Genomic DNA, 18,075 nt, shown 5'->3' on the forward strand with positions numbered 1-18,075 from the left:
CATAGACCTTGCTGCTTGTTTCTCTCGCGAAACCTGGCAACGACGCATGCGCAGTTTGATCAAGAGTCCACCCAAGACAGAAGACAGCTACCTACCACCGTCCGTGAGGTTACTAGAATTATAGTAGGATAAGACGCCGTGCAAAATAGGGCCCAGAGTCTGAGTCACAAATGGATCAATCATCACAGACACAGACACTGTTTTCGCATCTGTACTAAAAATAAATTCACTGACTGTATGTGCCACACACATACAGTGTATTATGGACCTACCTGCGGATTATACCAGTGTCAGTTAACTTATGTGGACTATGCGGTTGACACGGGCTGACACTTTGTACTTTTTCTTTTTTCTCACCTTAACCCATTAAGACCTGAGGCGATTCTTAAAAAAAAATCTAAATCCTAACAGTTTTTTGAAAAAAATATAAAAAATATTTTTTCACGATTTTTCAAAAATAGCAGATCTACAAGCTGAGCTTGTAGATCTGCTATTTTTGGAAATTACCAAAATGATGGAGCTTGCACAAAAACTAATTCCACCCACGGTTTTACACCTGTAAACCTGTGATGTGACAATAAATTCTGATTCTAAGAGTGCAACACGTACATTCTTTAAGGTCTTCACGGTGACAGTGTCCACAAAGCTGGTGGTGGAGAGGTCCAGGATGACGCTGTGTCTGACAGACCCAGCAGCAGCCCCGTCTTTCTCCCTGTCTCCATCAGCTCCGTGGCTGTCGGACTCTGGCGCGTTTTCGTCGTGATGGAAGGCCAGGTTCGTGTGGCCGTTTGCAGGCGTCTCCGTCAGGTCGACGTCACCCGTCTGGCTCTCGGCCTTCTTCATGTCTGGGAGGAACAGTCATATGTCCAAAACTGTTACTTTTCAGGATTTGAATTAAAAAAGAGCAAAAGTAGCAGATCGACAAACTCGAAACCGCCGCGCCACGTTTCGAGCTTGTAGATCTGCTACTTTTGATGCTTTTGTGTGACGCTGTAGTATGATCCAGTAGGGCGTTTATTTACCAAAAAAAATCACACCCAGTGTGAAGTGAGCGGTGTGGTCATCACAGTGATGGAAGCTCACTTTAAAAAAAAGTGTTGTTTTTTTTAAGTGCATAGTCCTATTTATAGGTTATTAATTTCCTCACGTGTCTCGCTAGCCAATCACAGTGCTGAATAGAGTCAGCCAATCACAGTACAGCTAGGGGTGTACTAATGTAGAGGGGTGTGCTATTATGAGCCAATCACAGTACAGCGAAGGGTGTACTAATGAGGTGTCCCAACCCCACTTATAGGAGCGGCTACACCGCTCAAAAAACACAAAAAGTAAAAATATGGAGATAAGAGGTTTCTGTCCGACAACAACGATATGCATATATACATCAAGTACACTTTCTGTACATCTGTACAGTAAAGACAACACTGGTTAAGTATCTACATACCACCATTCACCGGCTTCCACTGGTTCCTTTCTGACTCCTCTGAAGAGAATTTGTCTTTGTTCAGTTGGATGTTCCCGCCACCCTGGAAAAGCGAAATGGCCGCTTTATGAATATGCTAAATGAGTCTGATGACATGTAAAACATTAGTACCCAAGTTTAGGCATTAGTTAGTCTCGCGTAGCCAGACAACTATTCCACATTCTCAGAATGCAGTCTGGAAATACATATTCCGAAAGCCGAGAACGGAAGCTGTCATCTGTTCGTCATTTCCGTTCACAAAAATATATTTTAAAATATCTTTACATTTTATTTTAGAACGTCCATTTCTGATGGAAGCATTTGAACATTTTGGGAAGCAACAGTCTGGCTCGCGATACTAGGTGTTAGTGAACGCGCAGTGCAGGAGATCATACTTTTTTCTTGGCCTCCTCTTTGGCTTTCTTCTTCTCTTTCCCCCCCTGACGCTTCAGCTTTGCGGCGCGCTTCTTCTTCTGCTCCAGCAGCTTCCCGAGGTCGATGCCACTCTGTGCACGCAACGAGAGGAATAACGATAAAGATGATGAGAGCAAAACAAGGGAGTTACAGCCAGAAAATGCTTGTGTGTTTTGTAAGAAAATGCGTGAATGCATGTAGTAATCATTACCTGCACGTGTGAGGGCACGCACGCACAGGTATATTACTATACTTGGCAACATATTAGGTCAGCACTTTTTTGCCATTTTAAACATAATCCTAAAATTGAGTTATAGCCTACATAGTTGCTCGCCGCTGTCATGCACCGAAAATAGCCAATCTACAAGCTGTCAAGCTGCAATGCGTTGTGAGCTTATAGATCGTCTATTTTCTACTATTCTTGTGGGGACATTTGGCCCTAACAAGTACAGTAATGTAATGGGATTTATTTTCGTTTGAGATTTGTTTTAATAATGTACAGGGATAGGGAGGAATATGTACTTTGGTCTGGGGTCTGTAGACAGATTTGTTGAGAGGTTACACCAGTTCCGGTATAGAGATTGAATGGAGGGATTTTTTGTCAACAAAGAGTGTTGAAATCCATGTCTCTCTGAGTCTCATTACCACCCACTTTCATAAATATAAATTAAGCAAGTATCTTTAAGGATTGCAGTAACACACACGCACACGCACACACACGCACACACACACACACACACACACACACACACACACACACACACACACACACCTTCTCCTGTAGGGCTTCCAGGTACATCTCTGCATTGGTGTAGTAGACAGTAGTGGATGAACGGAAGATGGTGATGCCAGGAATCGGCTTTGCCTGCGGGGAGAGTGAGTCACAGGGTTGAGTAACAGGGTTGAGTAATACAGGACTATTTGTTGTGGTTTTAAAGTGTTACACCCACACTCACTCTCTATTGCAGTGGTTCTCAAACTTTTTCATGTCAAGGACCCCCAAAATTACAATATGTATTTGGCCGCCGACCCCAGTTGCAAAAATATTTTGTGCCAGGGACAAGCTCATAGCGCGGCACGAAGTGTAGCTCTATTGCACACAATAAAATGTTTTATGTATGTATTATATAATTACTGGGGGGGACAAAATAAACATAGTTGGCAGCTGCCAAACTTGCTAACCATATCGTCTCTGTCGAGTGGAAACCAAAACTGTTTTGGAGGATTTAAATTTCAACAGATCTACAGCTTGCAAGATTGAGCTTGCAGATCTGCTACTTTTGAAGTAGGGCATTCATGAAGAAACACAAAAAGTTGACATATGGAGATAAGAGGTTTCTACTCTATCATTTTGAAAATATTTTGTTTTTACTTCTGACCCATAAAAATGGGTCAGCGACCGAAGTTGGTCCTGACCCAGTGTTTGGGAAACAGTGTGTTTATAAAGTAGCCGTCTTGCTGAGTCTCCTCGTTGTATGCTACTGTATGTCGTCGCTGTCGGGCAGAAACCGCCTCCATATTCTAACTTTTGTGTGTGTTTTTTTTTTATTAACGCCCTACTTGATCATACTACAGCGTCACAAAAGTAGCAGATCCACAAGCTCGAAACGCGGCACGAAGCGCCACATTTTGAGCTTGTGCATTTGCTACTTTTGATAATTTTGAATTTCAGAGACGATAAGATATAGCAGCAGCAAGGTATTCATGTCTAACCACTTGAACCCTAGCTTCCCTATTCTGAGGGAGAACATTTGGCAAAAATAGCAGCTCTACAAGCTCACAACGTGTCGCAGCGACGAAGATATTTAGTATAAATATAGGGGGGGGGGGGGGTTGTAAAGAGTCCTGGGGGACTCTCCAGTTCAGGAAATATATAACGTTTAAGTGGCTAATAAAACAGTGATTTCACGGTTTAAAAACCCCTAAAACTTCTGACTCAGGAGGAGAAAAATAACCACCAAGTCCGGGCAGACTGTAGCAATAATGCTACTTATCATGGCAAATATTAATAATTTAATATTTTTTTCTTTATGGTTTTATTCTCTATTTTCCCTGTTTTAGTAGACTAGATTAGAACATGGCCATTTCCTAGAGTTATTGTCACTGCAAGGTTTTAAATGTGTGATTTAAATCTCCTACATACTGTATTGTATCCCTATGACATAAGACACATGTTGAAACTGGTTTGAGCAATTTTACCCAGTTTCATAATCTGTTTATTTATGACATTATTATTTTCCCTCATTTCAGTGGTTGTTTCTATTAACATCTACATAGGAATTATATTAATAAACACATGTTAATTTGAGAGAAGTTGTCTGCCAACGACAATGCTTTTCCAATAGATATTTTACCAACCTGACATCATACTGTTTCAAGATCTAAATAGTCTTCATGTGTATGTTAATAGTTGAATGAATCCTTTAATTTGCATAATTGTTTTTCGCAAGATAAGGCAGGCACTTCCATAAATGCATGGAGATGCATGGAACTAATCTTGTGTTTACAAAGAACCAGGCAATTTGTGTAATAAACACCATAATAGTAAGTCCCATGACATTGTAAACTGGATACATACAGAGATAATAGCAGAACTCTGTCCCATGATGTAGGCTTTAAATCAAGCTACTGGTGCCTGAAGACATCAAAAAGCTGTTATGTCATATCGTTGCTGTCGGTATGGACCTCTTATCTCCATATTTTAACTTTTTGTGTTTTTTCGTAAATTAACACCCTACTGGAGCATACTACAGCGTCACACAAAAGCATCAAAAGCAGAAGATCTGCAATCTCGAAACACGGTGTGAAGTGGCACGTTTTGAGCTTACGGAGCTGCTACTTTTGCTGTTTTTGAATTTGACATTATGAGGTTTCCACCCTACAGAGACGATATCATGCGAGTCAACATGGTTCATGTTAATTCACTAATAGTATGCCTGGGTCTGTGTTGTTTGGACAATATTGGTGTGGTTTTCTGTAGCTGGATGTATTCTAAATCTAATCTATTAGTTAACCGCTGGTTGCAGAGCAGGAATTTCACAGAGGCATGAACTGAAGGGGGCGTGCCAACTTGGTTCGGCCTTTTGCCCTTCAAAAAATGATACGCATTGAGGTTACAGTGGCCTCTTTCAAGTCAATATCGTCTCTGTCGGGTGAAAACCTCATATGTCCAAAACTGTTACTTTTCAGGATTCAAATAAAAAAAAAGCAAAAATAGCAAATCTTTTTCTGTACTTTTGTGGGACGCTGTAGTATGATCAAGTAGGTTGTTCATTTATGAAAAAACACAAAAGGTTAGAATATGAAGAGGTTGCTGCCCAACAACAACAATATGATTTTTAGACACTACCAATTACTCTTGTTGAGATTCAAGATCACAGCAATGCATCCCATTGCACCGCGTTGTTAGCGTGCAGATTTTCCCGGCACAACACGGTCGTAAGACAAAATACTAAAAGGCAGACTGTTAACTAGGATATTGACTTGGTCTCTTTTATCCTACTATCCTACCATGAACTGTCTGTCTCTGTCTATCAGTTTTTATCATCAGTGGGTTGACCAAGCCATGTGGACTTGCTCATGGACATTGACCAGTGACCACTGGAATATGAAGGGAGTGAGAAAGCAGATTCTTCACTATTTTGCCAAGACTCGCTGGAGCAGTTGTAGCAATAATGGCTCAGAGCCTCTGCCTGATGAGAAAAAGCCTAATATTTCCCCCAGGGCAATTCCCCTTTAGGCTAGTGGATAAGATGTTGGCATTCCATGCAGGAGCCCCGGGTTCAAATACCGGGCGTTACACAGTGTCAGGGTCAATTGATCAGCAGATGTTTCCAATTGTCTAATAATAGTGCTCTCCTCTTTATGATAGAGCTGGATGGGAGCTACACACACCCAGCAGAGAGAGAGCGTGCTGGCTTAATGGTTCCAAGTTATTAAGGGCTTTGTTTTACACTCACACGCAAGCACGCATGCACGCCAATATGTGCATGTGAGTGTGATCAATGAAGCGCAGAACAAGCTTTCATTACAAAACAGTATTATCATTTGTGTCTGCAACAACAACCACAGTATGCTATGCTACATACAAACCAAGGAGGACAGTGACATTTATACAGCAAACATGGCTGTTCTTGTGCCCTATTCTCTTAAAAAGCTTCAGTCTTAAATTGACTGAAGCTGAAGGTTAACTTTTACCAAATTTAAACTGTTTAATCAGCATCTTTGCCACAGGCTAGATAGAGGCTATGGGACCTATAGTGCCAGTTGCAGTCTCAAGTGTGCACATAGTTTAGATGGAAGCTAATCCCCAGCAAAATGTGTTAATATAGTGTCACAATCATTGTAACCACTTTAACCACATTTTATACTTTGGTTATTCAAAAATAGCAGATACACAAGCTCATAGCTACTGGAGATCCCTGGCACAAAATATTTTCGCAATGTGGGTCTGTGGCCAATATTAATTTGGGGGTCCTTTGCAATACAAATGTTTATAACTACTGGCCTAATGCATATCAAACTAGTTGTCTGTGAAATGAAAACGGTTGAGAATCACTGGACGAGTTATTCTGAAGAAACGTCTCACCTCCTCATATGTGTCTGTGTCCAGGTACAGCTCAGTGCCCGGCAGCTGGCCCAGTATAGAGTAATGTGGCCTGGAAATGAGAGAGAGAGAGAGAGAGAGAGAGCTCAATCATGACAGGAAGGAAGAACTCTTTTGCAGTTATGTCAAAATTGCCATGTCCTCTACTTTGCTAACTGCATGTCTTTACTTATGGGTGCAACAGTTAATGGTACTAATTGATATAATTGATGAACAAAAATATAGAATATAGCAGATCTACAATCTCACAACAACGTGTCGCGATGGGACGCGTTGTGAGATTGTGCTGCGGGCTTAAGTGGTTAATCAGATAAATTGTTTTGGTCAAATCTAGAAAAATGTGTTGATATATGGAAAAACAAACAAACAGAAAAACGTACTTCTCGATTATTTGCAAATGGTAATCAATAGAATAATAGCTGAGAAGATAATGGTAGTTGCAGCCCTAGAGCCTGGACTTTGCTGCAAGCAACTTAGATGCTATAAATGCTATCTGCATCCAAGTTGTAATACCAACCCTTGACAGCCCATTCATTGAAACCGAAAAGTCCTATATGATTGTATTAAACAACGTTAAACTCACCAAGATTGCAGTTGTACGGAAAGCCTGGGTTATCCTGTTTGTATCTCTCAAGTTTTTACATAGACATGTTATGACCTATACTTTCTGTCAATAAATTCCGTGCGGGTGATTATTTGTGTTCGATGAAAGTACTCGTTTTCTTTTTTGCACGCAATGTGCAATTTCGAAATAGGTGATACGCAGGACCGTTGAGTGATTTCCAACGAGTGCTTCCAAACTCGAATAATTACCTGCACGGAATTTATTGACAGAAAGTAAGTCATGACATGTCTACGGTGGATTTTTATGAAACAAAGACTTGACAGATACAAAGAGGATAACCCAAGCCTTCCGTACAGCCGCAATCTAGATGTGTTTAACGTTGTTTGTGTGGACTGTACTTACAGCTGTGTTTTGAAGATAACGGTGAGGATGCAGAAGGCGATGGCCACTGCCAGACCTATGTCCAAGTTCAACAGGAGGGTGGCTGAGAATGTCACTAGCCACACAACCTATAGGTGGCAGTGTAAACAACACACTATAGTCAGTATTTAGACCTTAATAACAGTAGCAGTATTTGATGTATAATATATAACAATAGGGATTAATATACAGCCATACCAGATCAACTTTGTTACTCTTCCACAGTGCAGGGACATCCAGGAACTGCCTAAACATGCCTTTCAAATTCACAAACACTATCGTGGCTAGGACAGCCTGGGGACCAAGTACACAAACACACACACACACACACACAATAAATAAATAAATAAATAAGTGTGTGTGTGTGTGTGTGTGTGTGTGTGTGTGTGTGTGTGTGTGTGTGTGTGTGTGTGTGTGTGTGTGTGTGGGCGGGCATAGGCATGGCGCCAGCTTCCAGCTTGGCACACACCTGCTTACAGTTCCCTCGTCAGCCTCACCTGCCTATGGCTGTGTCACAATTATGACATTTTGCAGGTGCAGATATGACAAATAACATACTGTACATATTTGATAACTTCATACATTCCCAAAAACATTCATAATGGAAATAGCTGATCTACAAGCTCAAAACGCATCACGACACATTTTGAGCTTGTAGATCTGCTATTTCCACCAATTTTTAACATGGAAATTATTGTGACGCTTATGGCAAAATATGGCACTGAAGCACTGATTTAGAGGAGGACCGGTACCTTGGGGAGATCTTCAAACAGGGAGCCTAGCTTCAGCACGGTGATCAGAACAATGATGGATGAAACCACTCCTGCAATCTACAGACACACACACACACGCACACGCGCACACACACGCACACACACACACACACACACGCGCACACACACACACACACACACACACACACACACACACACACACACACACACACACACACACACACACACACACACAATGAACACCACAAGTACAGCCTAAGAAGTGTGTGTGTGTGTGGGTGCGTGCGTGCGTGCGTGCGTGCGTGCGTGCGTGCGTGCGTGCGTGCGTGCGTGCGTGCGTGCGTGCGTGCGTGCGTGCGTGCGTGCGTATTACCTGTGTTTTTCCCCCGGTGCTCTCCTGGATGAGGCTGCGTGACAGAGAGGAAGTCACACAGTAACACTGGAAGAACCCTCCGATGGTGTTACTGAGGCCCAGCGCCACCAGCTCCTGAACACAGGAAACACACCAGGTCCAGGTGTTAGTTATTTAGGACAATGATTCTCAAACTTTTTCATTTCAAGGATCCCAATTTGTGCATAGGGCCATGGGTTCCCAAACTTTTCAGGCCGCGACCCCCCAAAATAATCAAATTTGAATTGGGGACCCCCCCGCCCCCACCCTCACAAGCTCTTGGAATTGTAGGCATTACATTTAGTTTGACTCAAGCTCACAGCGCCTCTGATCTTGTAGATCGGCTATTTTCAATGTTTGCCTCTTTCTTACGTAATATTTGCCAATTTGGTATTAAAAAGGTCTTAAAAGTCATTAAATTGTCACTTTAGAAATGTGTAGATACCCTGTATACTTTATGTTGGTTTGTTTACCGTTGAGTGAGAAAACAAGGTTGCACACTAAGCTAATCATCTGGGGACCCCCGACCCCCAGTTTGGGATCCACTGCATTAGGCTACGGACCCCCATAACTCTGAGAGTGTACAAATGGTTCCATTTGAACGCTCTCAGAGTTACAAGCCTATAAAGGTCCATAACTATTAATCAAAGGACTCCTGGGGCGGACCACAGACTCCACTATGAGAACCACTGATTTAGAACTGTCCTCAAAGTCCAAAACAATTACTTTTCAGGAAATGGAAGAGGAAAAAAAAGAACTCTGTGTTCCAATGGATTCAGTGTAGTTATTATTTAGTCACAGAAGCTCTTGTTAATACTTTTCATTGGTTAAACATTTATAAAACCGCAGAACCACTTAACTACTTTCAACCTCATGACGTCCATATTTTGGGACATGTCATTCTAGGTGAAAGTTTTCCATCTTTTCTACTGCAGTTGTGTGACCAAGCACCACAACTTTTTCAAAATCAGCACAAAAAAAATGCAGATCTACAAGCTCACAACATGTTACATAGCAACACGTTGTGAGCTTGTAGATTGGCTATATAAGTATACAATTTATTTGTTACTTATTTATTTATAGATATGAAATATGGAGATACAAGGTTTCTGCCCTACAAGGACAATATCTAATTTTAGCCTTTGCCTATTATAGCCGAGCAGTTGATTAGATTAGATAGCAGCTTAATATAGTGGTACAGGCTACATAATCCTTTTAACACTAATGGTGGTTCTATGGATTCCATAGATAGCACGTGTTCATGTGGCACTTTTGAAGCACATTGAATTGCCTTGTTGTTGAAATGTGCCATACAAATAAAATTGCCTTTCCTTGCCACTCTGCTTACAGTAATGCAACCATTTAGTGTTCACATTTGATATAGGTATAAAAAAAAATTCAAAGATTTTCAAGATATTGTGTCAGTTTGACCACTTTCAACTGCAAAATGTCATAATCGTGACACAGCCATAGGCAGGTGAGGCAGACGAGGGGGTCTTTTTTTTTTTTTTTTTAATATAAAAGATCGCAGATCTACATGCTCAATGTGCCACGTTGTGAGCTTGTAGATGGGCTCTTAGTTTTCTTTCTCTTTTTTTCAATCCATCTTGCAACAGGGGGGGGCACAGCCGGAGGCTATGGCTGTTTGGGGGTCCTTGGCATGGAAAGGTTTGGGGACCCCAGTGCTGGTCCAACGCCTCAGTGTCATGCAGTGTAATGAGAGACGTAGCAGGCAGACAAGCACACTTCATGCACAGTTTTTTGAACAAAGCGTGTTGGACATTAAACATTTAGCAGGTCAGCTCTGGATGTTCCTGCACTGTTTCCCTCCCTCAGAGCAAAACCAGCACAGTCACATGCCTCTGTGTACACCAGTGTGTGTGTGTGTGTGTGTGTGTGTGTGTGTGTGTGTGTGTGTGTGTGTGTGTGTGTGTGTGTGTGTGTGTGTGTGTGTGTGTGTGTGTGTGTGTGTGTGTGTTCGTGTGTGTGTGTGTGTGTGTGTGTGTGTGTGTGTGTGTGTGTGTGTTCGTGTGTGTGTGTGTGTGTGTGTGTGTGTGTGTGTGTGTGTGTGTGTGTGTGTGTGTGTGTGTGTGTGTGTGTGTGTGTGTGTGTGTGTGTGTGTCTGGGCGGGCATAGGCATGGCGCCAGCTTCCAGCTTGGCACACACCTGCTTACAGTTCCCTCGTCAGCCTCACCTGCCTGTGTGTGTGTTTGTGTGCGTGTGTCTGTCTGTCTGTGTTTAACTTTTATGGGCAGAGAAATATCCATGAAATTCGCACTGCCGATCCGACCAATACAGTATGTCTGAGTCATAGTGTTGGGAGCTTCGTCAGAGTACCCGTTGTACCCGTCTGTCTGTCCCTTTTGTGACCATAATGGAGTTATCTGTTTCTGTCTGTCTACCTGTGTCCCTTTTATGCCCATATATGGAGATCTCAGATCGGCGGTTCTGGACAACCGCATATCCCAACAACTCGGCGGCGGGCACCACACTCCCTCGAGTCCTTGCCGATGCACGCAGAGTTTGAAGTCGGTCAGTCCCATATATGCACATGACCATATATGGGCGGGTCGGATCTATGGCTCAAGACAGCCAGATCTCCATATATGCCTATATATGGGCGTATCAGGTTTGTTTATGGTTATGTCTGAGTCATAGTGCCATGCCTATATATGGGCATATGGGGTTTGTTTATGGTTATGTCTGCGTCATAGTGACATGCCTATATATGGGCGTATGGGATTTGTTTATGGTTATGTCTGAGTCATAGTGACATGCCTATATATGGGCATGTGGGGTTTGTTTATGGTTATGTCTGAGTCATAGTGACATTCCTATACTGTATATGGGTGTATGGGGTTTGTTTATGGTTATGTCTGAGTCATAGTGACATGCCTATATCTGGGCATATCGGATTTGTTTGTGGTTAAGTCTGAGCCATAGTGACATGCCTTTCTATGGGCGTATCGGGTTTGTTTATGGTTATGTCTGCGTCAGAGTGACGTGACCGTGGTCTGCCCACCTGCCGGCTGGCCCGCCGGCCACCCTCCCATTAGCCAATTTTAATATAGGATGGTAAAGCCAAGAGAACAAATACAGCAGACAGTCAGTGAATAGGCCTTTAGGCTATTTAGAGAGTCAGTGAATGTAGGCCTGTGAATCTATTTGTGTCTAATTCCTGGAATAGAAGAATATTTTTTTCCACCAAGGTGACAGCATGACAAGCCCTAATGTGCACAGAGAAGATTACACGCTTTCATATTAGGTCAAGGCTTGGCTGTAAACTGTTTGCCTTGGATCACAGTGAAGGCCTCAGCCATTTCTCACGGCCGTTTATGAATAAACCGAGCTTTGTGCAATGTGTCTGCTAATGGCTATGTGTGCACGCATAGACAAGGCAAGGCAACTTTATTTATACGCCTCCTTTCATACGTCAAGGCAGCTCAAAGTGCTTTACAGAATAAAAACAAGAGTGCAACAGTGCACTTTAAAAAGAGATAGAGAATAAAATAGACAATTAAAAATAAGGGAGCATATAATCTTTGATACAAGAAATAATAGACAGGCAAGACCTAGCTGTTCTTAGCCTTAATTGGGTAGAGTAAGCAATGTTAAATAAATATGTTTGCATAATGTGCGTGTGCGTATATACTTGCGTCTCTGTGTTAGCACGTGTGTGTGGGTGCGTGCATGTGCCCTAGAATGCGTGTCAAGTTCATTTATTTATGTCTGTGTGACCCAGTCTCACCTGGTTGCTATCCACCTTGTAGCCATGTTTGAGGGCAAAGGTTTTGCCCAGAGAGATGCTGATGGCGTAGGCCACGATGGCCACCGCGAACGCATCGCCTATCACCTCTGAGAACAATGACACATCTGGGACACGCGGGGCCACCAGCCTGAGAGGAGAGAGAGAGAGAGAGAGAGAGAGCAGAATGCACAAAATCCTCCTGAATGTTCATTTGGATATGATTGTTGTTGCTATCGGGCAGAAACCTCTAATCTCCATATTTTAAACTTTTTGTGTTTCTTCGTTAATTAACGGCCATACTTGATCACACTACAGTGTCACACAAAAGCATCAAAAGTAGCAGATCTGCAAGCGACGCATTTTGAGCTTGTAGATCTTCTACTTTTGCTGTTTTTGAATTTGAATTTGAATCCTGAAAAGTAACAGTGTTGGACATATGCGGTTTCCATCCGACAGAGACGATATGATAGATTACACTCGGAGTTACAAATGGATAAATCAACTTATTTATATATCAACGATTTATACTATGTAGATATTTATTGTACATAATAAAATATGATAAAAAATAAGTATGATTCAACAAGCTCTATGAGAACATTGCTGTGTTGGACTGATTTAGTGGCCTAATAGTAATAGGAAGTCAAATTACCGTAATAGTTATAAAAATCTATTGCAGTTAAATCAACAGATGATCATATCTGAAATAATAAACCATCTTGTCAGAAGAGGGGATTCATTGGACCGGTGTGTGTGTGTGTGTGTGTGTGTGTGTGTGTGTGTGTGTGTGTGTGTGTGTGTGTGTGTGTGTGTGTGTGTGCGCGTGCGTGCGTGCGTGTGCGTGTGCGTGTGCGTGTGTGTGTGTGAAAACGTACCCGCTGGGAATCTGTCCAACCACATCAATGGCATAATCGGCAGGAAGGTTAGCATAGTAGGAGATGATTGTTGCTCCTATGATCTGTCAGAAAGTCACAAGGGACGTTGGTGTGGTGTGTGGGATATATATATTGTTACTCTAAGCATAATATGGTGGCATTGTTGGGAACGCCCAAACTGGAAATAAACCATTGTGTCACTTTCACTTTGACAATGTTGAGGATCATCATCAATAATTGAGTCCTTTCCTGTCCAGCAGAGGGTAGTGACCAAGCGCCCTCTGCTGGTAAATTAAGTCAATGCATATATGGTCTCTGTCGGGTGGAAACCTCACATGTCCAAAACTGTTACTTTTCAGGATTCAAATGGTACAATAGCAAAAGTAGCAGATCTAAAAACGAGCTTGCGGATCTGAAACTTTTGATGCTTTTGTGTGACGCTGTAGTATGATCAAGTAGGGCGTTAATTTACGAAAAAACACAAAAAGTTAAAAAATATGGAGATAAGAGGTTTCTGCCCGACAGCAACGATATACAACGTATGAGAGAAAGGTGTGGAACAAACAAGTGAAGGAATGAATGAAAGGAACTAATGAAAATAAGACACCAAGGACTTACAACTATGAGTTCTATAGGGATGGGAAGAGGCAGCTTCTTGCTATAGCAGGCGTTGAGCTCTTTGACCACAATGAGAACAACCAGCGACACCAGGCTGACACACAGCTCTGCCACTTTAGTCTCCCCTAGCAGCGAAAAGATCTCCAGCAGGGTCTATGGTGAGAGGAGTGGAGTTACAGAGATAGATTAAACATAAAAAAAATACAATAAATGGATCTTTCTAAACAGAAGTGTCACTCACTGAAAGGTCCTTTGGGTTCCTTTTATTACAAAAAAATATTTTTTTTTTTATGAATAAAATGTAATTTTGTCCAACCTGTATGGTAGAGTTTGTTAATACAATATAACTTCGATCGTGTCAAAGGTCAAGTCTCACCTAGACACGGAGGTCAAGGATGTGACACGAATTTTGACCTGATGGTCAAGATTCCATTTATCCCCTGAGCAAGCTCAATGGTAAAAATGTCAGCACTTGCAGCATTTGGGTTCAAATCCGGGGTAGAAGAGGAAAGTTACATAATGCAGCTTTAATTAGGCACAAACAGCATGTGAACGCGTTTCGACAGAGCCTTCCTCAGAGCAGTGGCTTAATGAAATAAAAGGTACCTAAAGGACATTTTTGTGAGTGCTGGTGATTCTTCTGTTTTGAATTAACTCTACTGAACAGTGCACTGTAAAACAAACTAAAGGGACACATGTACAAATGCTGATACACTGATATGTTCATTATTCTATTAACATGGGAGTCGGAACACAGCGTTGTGTTGGGTCGTTGCATCAATATGCACTCACCCAAACTTGAGAGAGAGGTCCGGCGAAGCGATCGGGCTTGATTCCAAACAGATACTTGACTTGGGAGATGGTCACGTGGCACGCAGCTCCTGTAGTGTAGCCTCGGATCAGAGGCTCGGACAGGTACGTGACCACGAACCCGAACCTTACCAGACCCAACAGGATCTGGGGAGAATGAAGAAGAGTGCAAAGAGACACAGAGTCAACTACAGTCAGTTACTCACATGTACTCACATGTTTTACTTAAGTAGGAGTATCAATACCGCAATGTAGATATACTCTGTTACAAGTAGAAGTCATGTATTCAAAGTGTACTTGAGTAAAAGTACAAAATTATCGACATCAAAATATACTTAAAGTACCAAAAGTAAATGTACTCATTGTGCAGAACGTCCCATTTCACAAGTTGAAAATGTATAAAAATGTTTTGGAAAACAGCTGATGTCGCGATGCGACACATTGTGAGATTGTAGATCTGCTATTTTCAAATGGCCGAAATATATATAGGGCTAAGGGGTTAATGTACTGTATGTTATGTTTAGTGGAGTAAAAGCACAATATTTTCCTCTGAGATGTAATGGGATAGAAGTAAAAGTATTGAAAATTGTAAATTCTGAAGAAAGTAAAAATACCTAGAAATTGTACTTAAGTACAGTACTTGAGTACATGTACTTAGTCACTTTACACCACTGACTACAGTAGATTGATACGGTATTAGATGGCCCAATAGACTTTGACAATAGTGACAGACAGACAGGTCTAGTTCCAGACCCCTGAATTGCTATCTGCTCCTTATTTTTGCTCATTGATATATTTTATTCATTTTTAGATATGGCAGTTTTTCATAGATCAGTGCTTTGTGGACTGTGTGCGTGCGTGCGTGCGTGCGTGCGTGCGTGCGAGTCCGAGTCACTAACCTGAAACAGTCCTGTGAGTACAGTCATGGCCACAGCTATCTGTACTCTGGCGACGTCTCTGTCCTCAACGTTCAGACCCCCCGTCGTCCCATTGGCAGTCAGGTTCTGAAATGCACTGTCCGGTGCCAGTCTCTCTGTCACACTGCCAATCATGATGCTGATCACAGCAAATGTACCTGGATGTACACACACACACACACACACACACACACACACACACACACACACACACACACACACACACACACACACACACACACACGAGAGATGAGTGATTTCATACAGAATCTATACTATTTCCCCTGATTCCCTCTCTCAGGTGCAGTGGTGATGGACAAAGCACTCAACAACCCCAGCACTACTTAGTCTAATTATACACTCCTGGTCAAATAAGACTCAACTACTAAGTGAGAGTGAAAGATAGCTGCCTGAGCGAGACCAGAGCCGCGGGCGAGGAAGTCGGAGGAGGAGGAGGAGGAGGAGGAGGAGGCCACACCTTTTATTGGAGATGACACTCCAGAACCTCTGGAGTTAATACAAACTAAGCAAGACAACCTGACAACCTCGAGGCATGGGTGATCGTCTCATGACGTTGCGAGTCAGCGTCAGGATAGGTGCCGATGCTCCCACCATGACCGATCCTGAGGATGCCAAAGGAGTCTTCAATGAAAAACTCAGCAGCCTCCTCACTAAGGTTAGCCTCGGGTGAGCAGACGTCCTGGTTTGGCCATAATAGTCCCGATTTCAAGCTGCCTGTCCCGACAAATATCTCTAAAACACTCATACTATAATGTCCCGGTTTTCAACATTCGCAAAAACATTGTCCCGATTTTCACCAGAATTTAAATGATGATAGTTGCTTACAGTGGTTGCATAGACGTCTATCATGTTCTTTTCATGTTAACATGTTCACCTAACCAATCCGAAAGCATGAACAAATGCATTGCGTGTTAATGTTATGTTCATCATTAAAATCGCAGAGTTTTGCCAGTTATTTGGAGGACCACTTGCAATATCACTGTGCTAGACTACGTCATAGCCCGTAAGAGAGACAAGAGGTGATGCGCAGAGCACATCACACGCTGCATGAGAGGAGCAGAATGCTGGTCAGATAAACATCCGACTTGCTCAGAAGAGGAAGACAGCCCTGAGACAAGCCCATGTGTAAGCTCAGTTTTGGAACGCTTGGTATGTGACAACAATAGATTAGAAGGAAAAGATCCAGGAAGCACTGCTTTAATCCAAAGAATGGAGAAATGGAAGAACAGTGGACGATCTTCAAGGAAAGTGTCTATACTGCTGCTGCTGATACTCTTGGCTTCGTCAAAAGGAAGCACAGAGACTGTTTTGACCAGAACGATGCCGAGATTGACAACATCCTCAACAGGCTCCATGTGTCGCTTTTCACTATTTCTGAAATAGGGCTTAATTTGTTCATTCATGACTTTATTTTTTAAGTGTGGGTCCCGGGGGGCGTCTCTTCCTAGAAATGTGGTGGAGTTAAAAGTACAAAATGTGTCTTTGAAAGGTTGTGGAGTCCGACTCAACAATAAAAGATAACTTGCACACTACCACCTGCAAGGTACACAGGTTGATTTATTAAGGCAACCTTTCGGTCACACACGACCTTCCTCAGGCATGTGTGAGGTATGCGAAACATTGCCTTAATAAAATGTCATTAAAGTAAAAAAGAATCTTAAAAAAATACTCAAGTAAAGTACAGATACTGGAAAATTTTACTTAAGTACAATACTCAAGTAAATATACTTTGTTACTGTCCACCGCTGCTCAGATAAAGGTGTTCTCTCTCACCCACAGAGATGTGTCTGGAGGTGCCGAAGATGAAGTAGACCAGTACAGGGTAGAGGGAGGTGTACAGGCCAAACACTGGTGGTAAGGATGCCAGGAGGGCATATGCCATCCCTGGAAGAACAGAACATAAAGGAAACAGCATGTTTAAACCCCACAACCTCTGCATTTAATGGCATTATTACTTATGGCCTGATAATGATATTTATTATGGCCTATAAATAGCATTATTACAGTGAACCCGTCCACTTGATTATGGGAACGATGTCCCTAAAGGTTGTTAAGCAAAATAACTGTGCCTATTATTAACCTTAGTCATATCTAATCAATCGTCAACTTTATTTATAGACATACCAAAGAGCATACAGCAATTAATAAGACACGCAAGACACAATAAAAGTATAAAATTGACTATAAAACATACAGAAATTGATAAGAGACACAAAACACAATGAAATTATATTGATTGATTATTTTATTTTCGTTTCCTGCACACAAAGTGCCCAACCCTCATGGGAGACACCATTTTACAATTACACTATCAAATTAACTATAAAACATTACTTACAGTAGCCTACAATATCTAAACTAAAATCTGTTAATTAAACCCCCACACCATTGCCTAAACGTAACCTCTAATGCCTAAACACCATCATTTTAACCTTACATGATGTAACCATTTGTGTATTTAAAGCAAAAAAAATCCCCTTGTGGGAAACAGACCAT

General features: G+C 42.0%; 2 protein-coding genes across 4 annotated transcripts in view; one reads left to right on the forward strand and one right to left on the reverse strand.

The window, feature by feature from the left end:
* The window catches only part of uckl1b (uridine-cytidine kinase 1-like 1b), a 476,626-nt gene that overhangs the window by 441,694 nt on the left and 16,857 nt on the right, over positions 1–18,075 (forward strand). The gene's annotated exons all lie outside the window — the stretch shown is intronic.
* The window catches only part of slc26a6l2 (solute carrier family 26 member 6, like 2), a 29,936-nt gene that overhangs the window by 3,504 nt on the left and 8,357 nt on the right, over positions 1–18,075 (reverse strand). For all 3 annotated transcript variants that reach the window (XM_084068937.1, XM_084068936.1, XM_084068935.1), the window contains exons 4-18: positions 17,353–17,463; positions 15,541–15,716; positions 14,624–14,788; positions 13,832–13,984; positions 13,214–13,296; positions 12,339–12,486; positions 8,572–8,685; positions 8,217–8,294; positions 7,663–7,758; positions 7,447–7,553; positions 6,462–6,531; positions 2,646–2,738; positions 1,855–1,965; positions 1,442–1,523; positions 610–845 (exon numbers count right to left, since the gene is read on the reverse strand). In XM_084068937.1, coding sequence (XP_083925063.1) covers positions 610–845; positions 1,442–1,523; positions 1,855–1,965; positions 2,646–2,738; positions 6,462–6,531; positions 7,447–7,553; positions 7,663–7,758; positions 8,217–8,294; positions 8,572–8,685; positions 12,339–12,486; positions 13,214–13,296; positions 13,832–13,984; positions 14,624–14,788; positions 15,541–15,716; positions 17,353–17,463 — 1,823 coding nt within the window. The remainder of the gene's footprint in view (positions 1–609; positions 846–1,441; positions 1,524–1,854; positions 1,966–2,645; positions 2,739–6,461; positions 6,532–7,446; positions 7,554–7,662; positions 7,759–8,216; positions 8,295–8,571; positions 8,686–12,338; positions 12,487–13,213; positions 13,297–13,831; positions 13,985–14,623; positions 14,789–15,540; positions 15,717–17,352; positions 17,464–18,075) is intronic.

This window comes from Gymnoscopelus microlampas (genome assembly GCF_963454915.1).
Source record: "Gymnoscopelus microlampas genome assembly, chromosome: 10".
In the NCBI taxonomy this organism is placed as follows: Eukaryota; Metazoa; Chordata; class Actinopteri; order Myctophiformes; family Myctophidae; genus Gymnoscopelus; species Gymnoscopelus microlampas.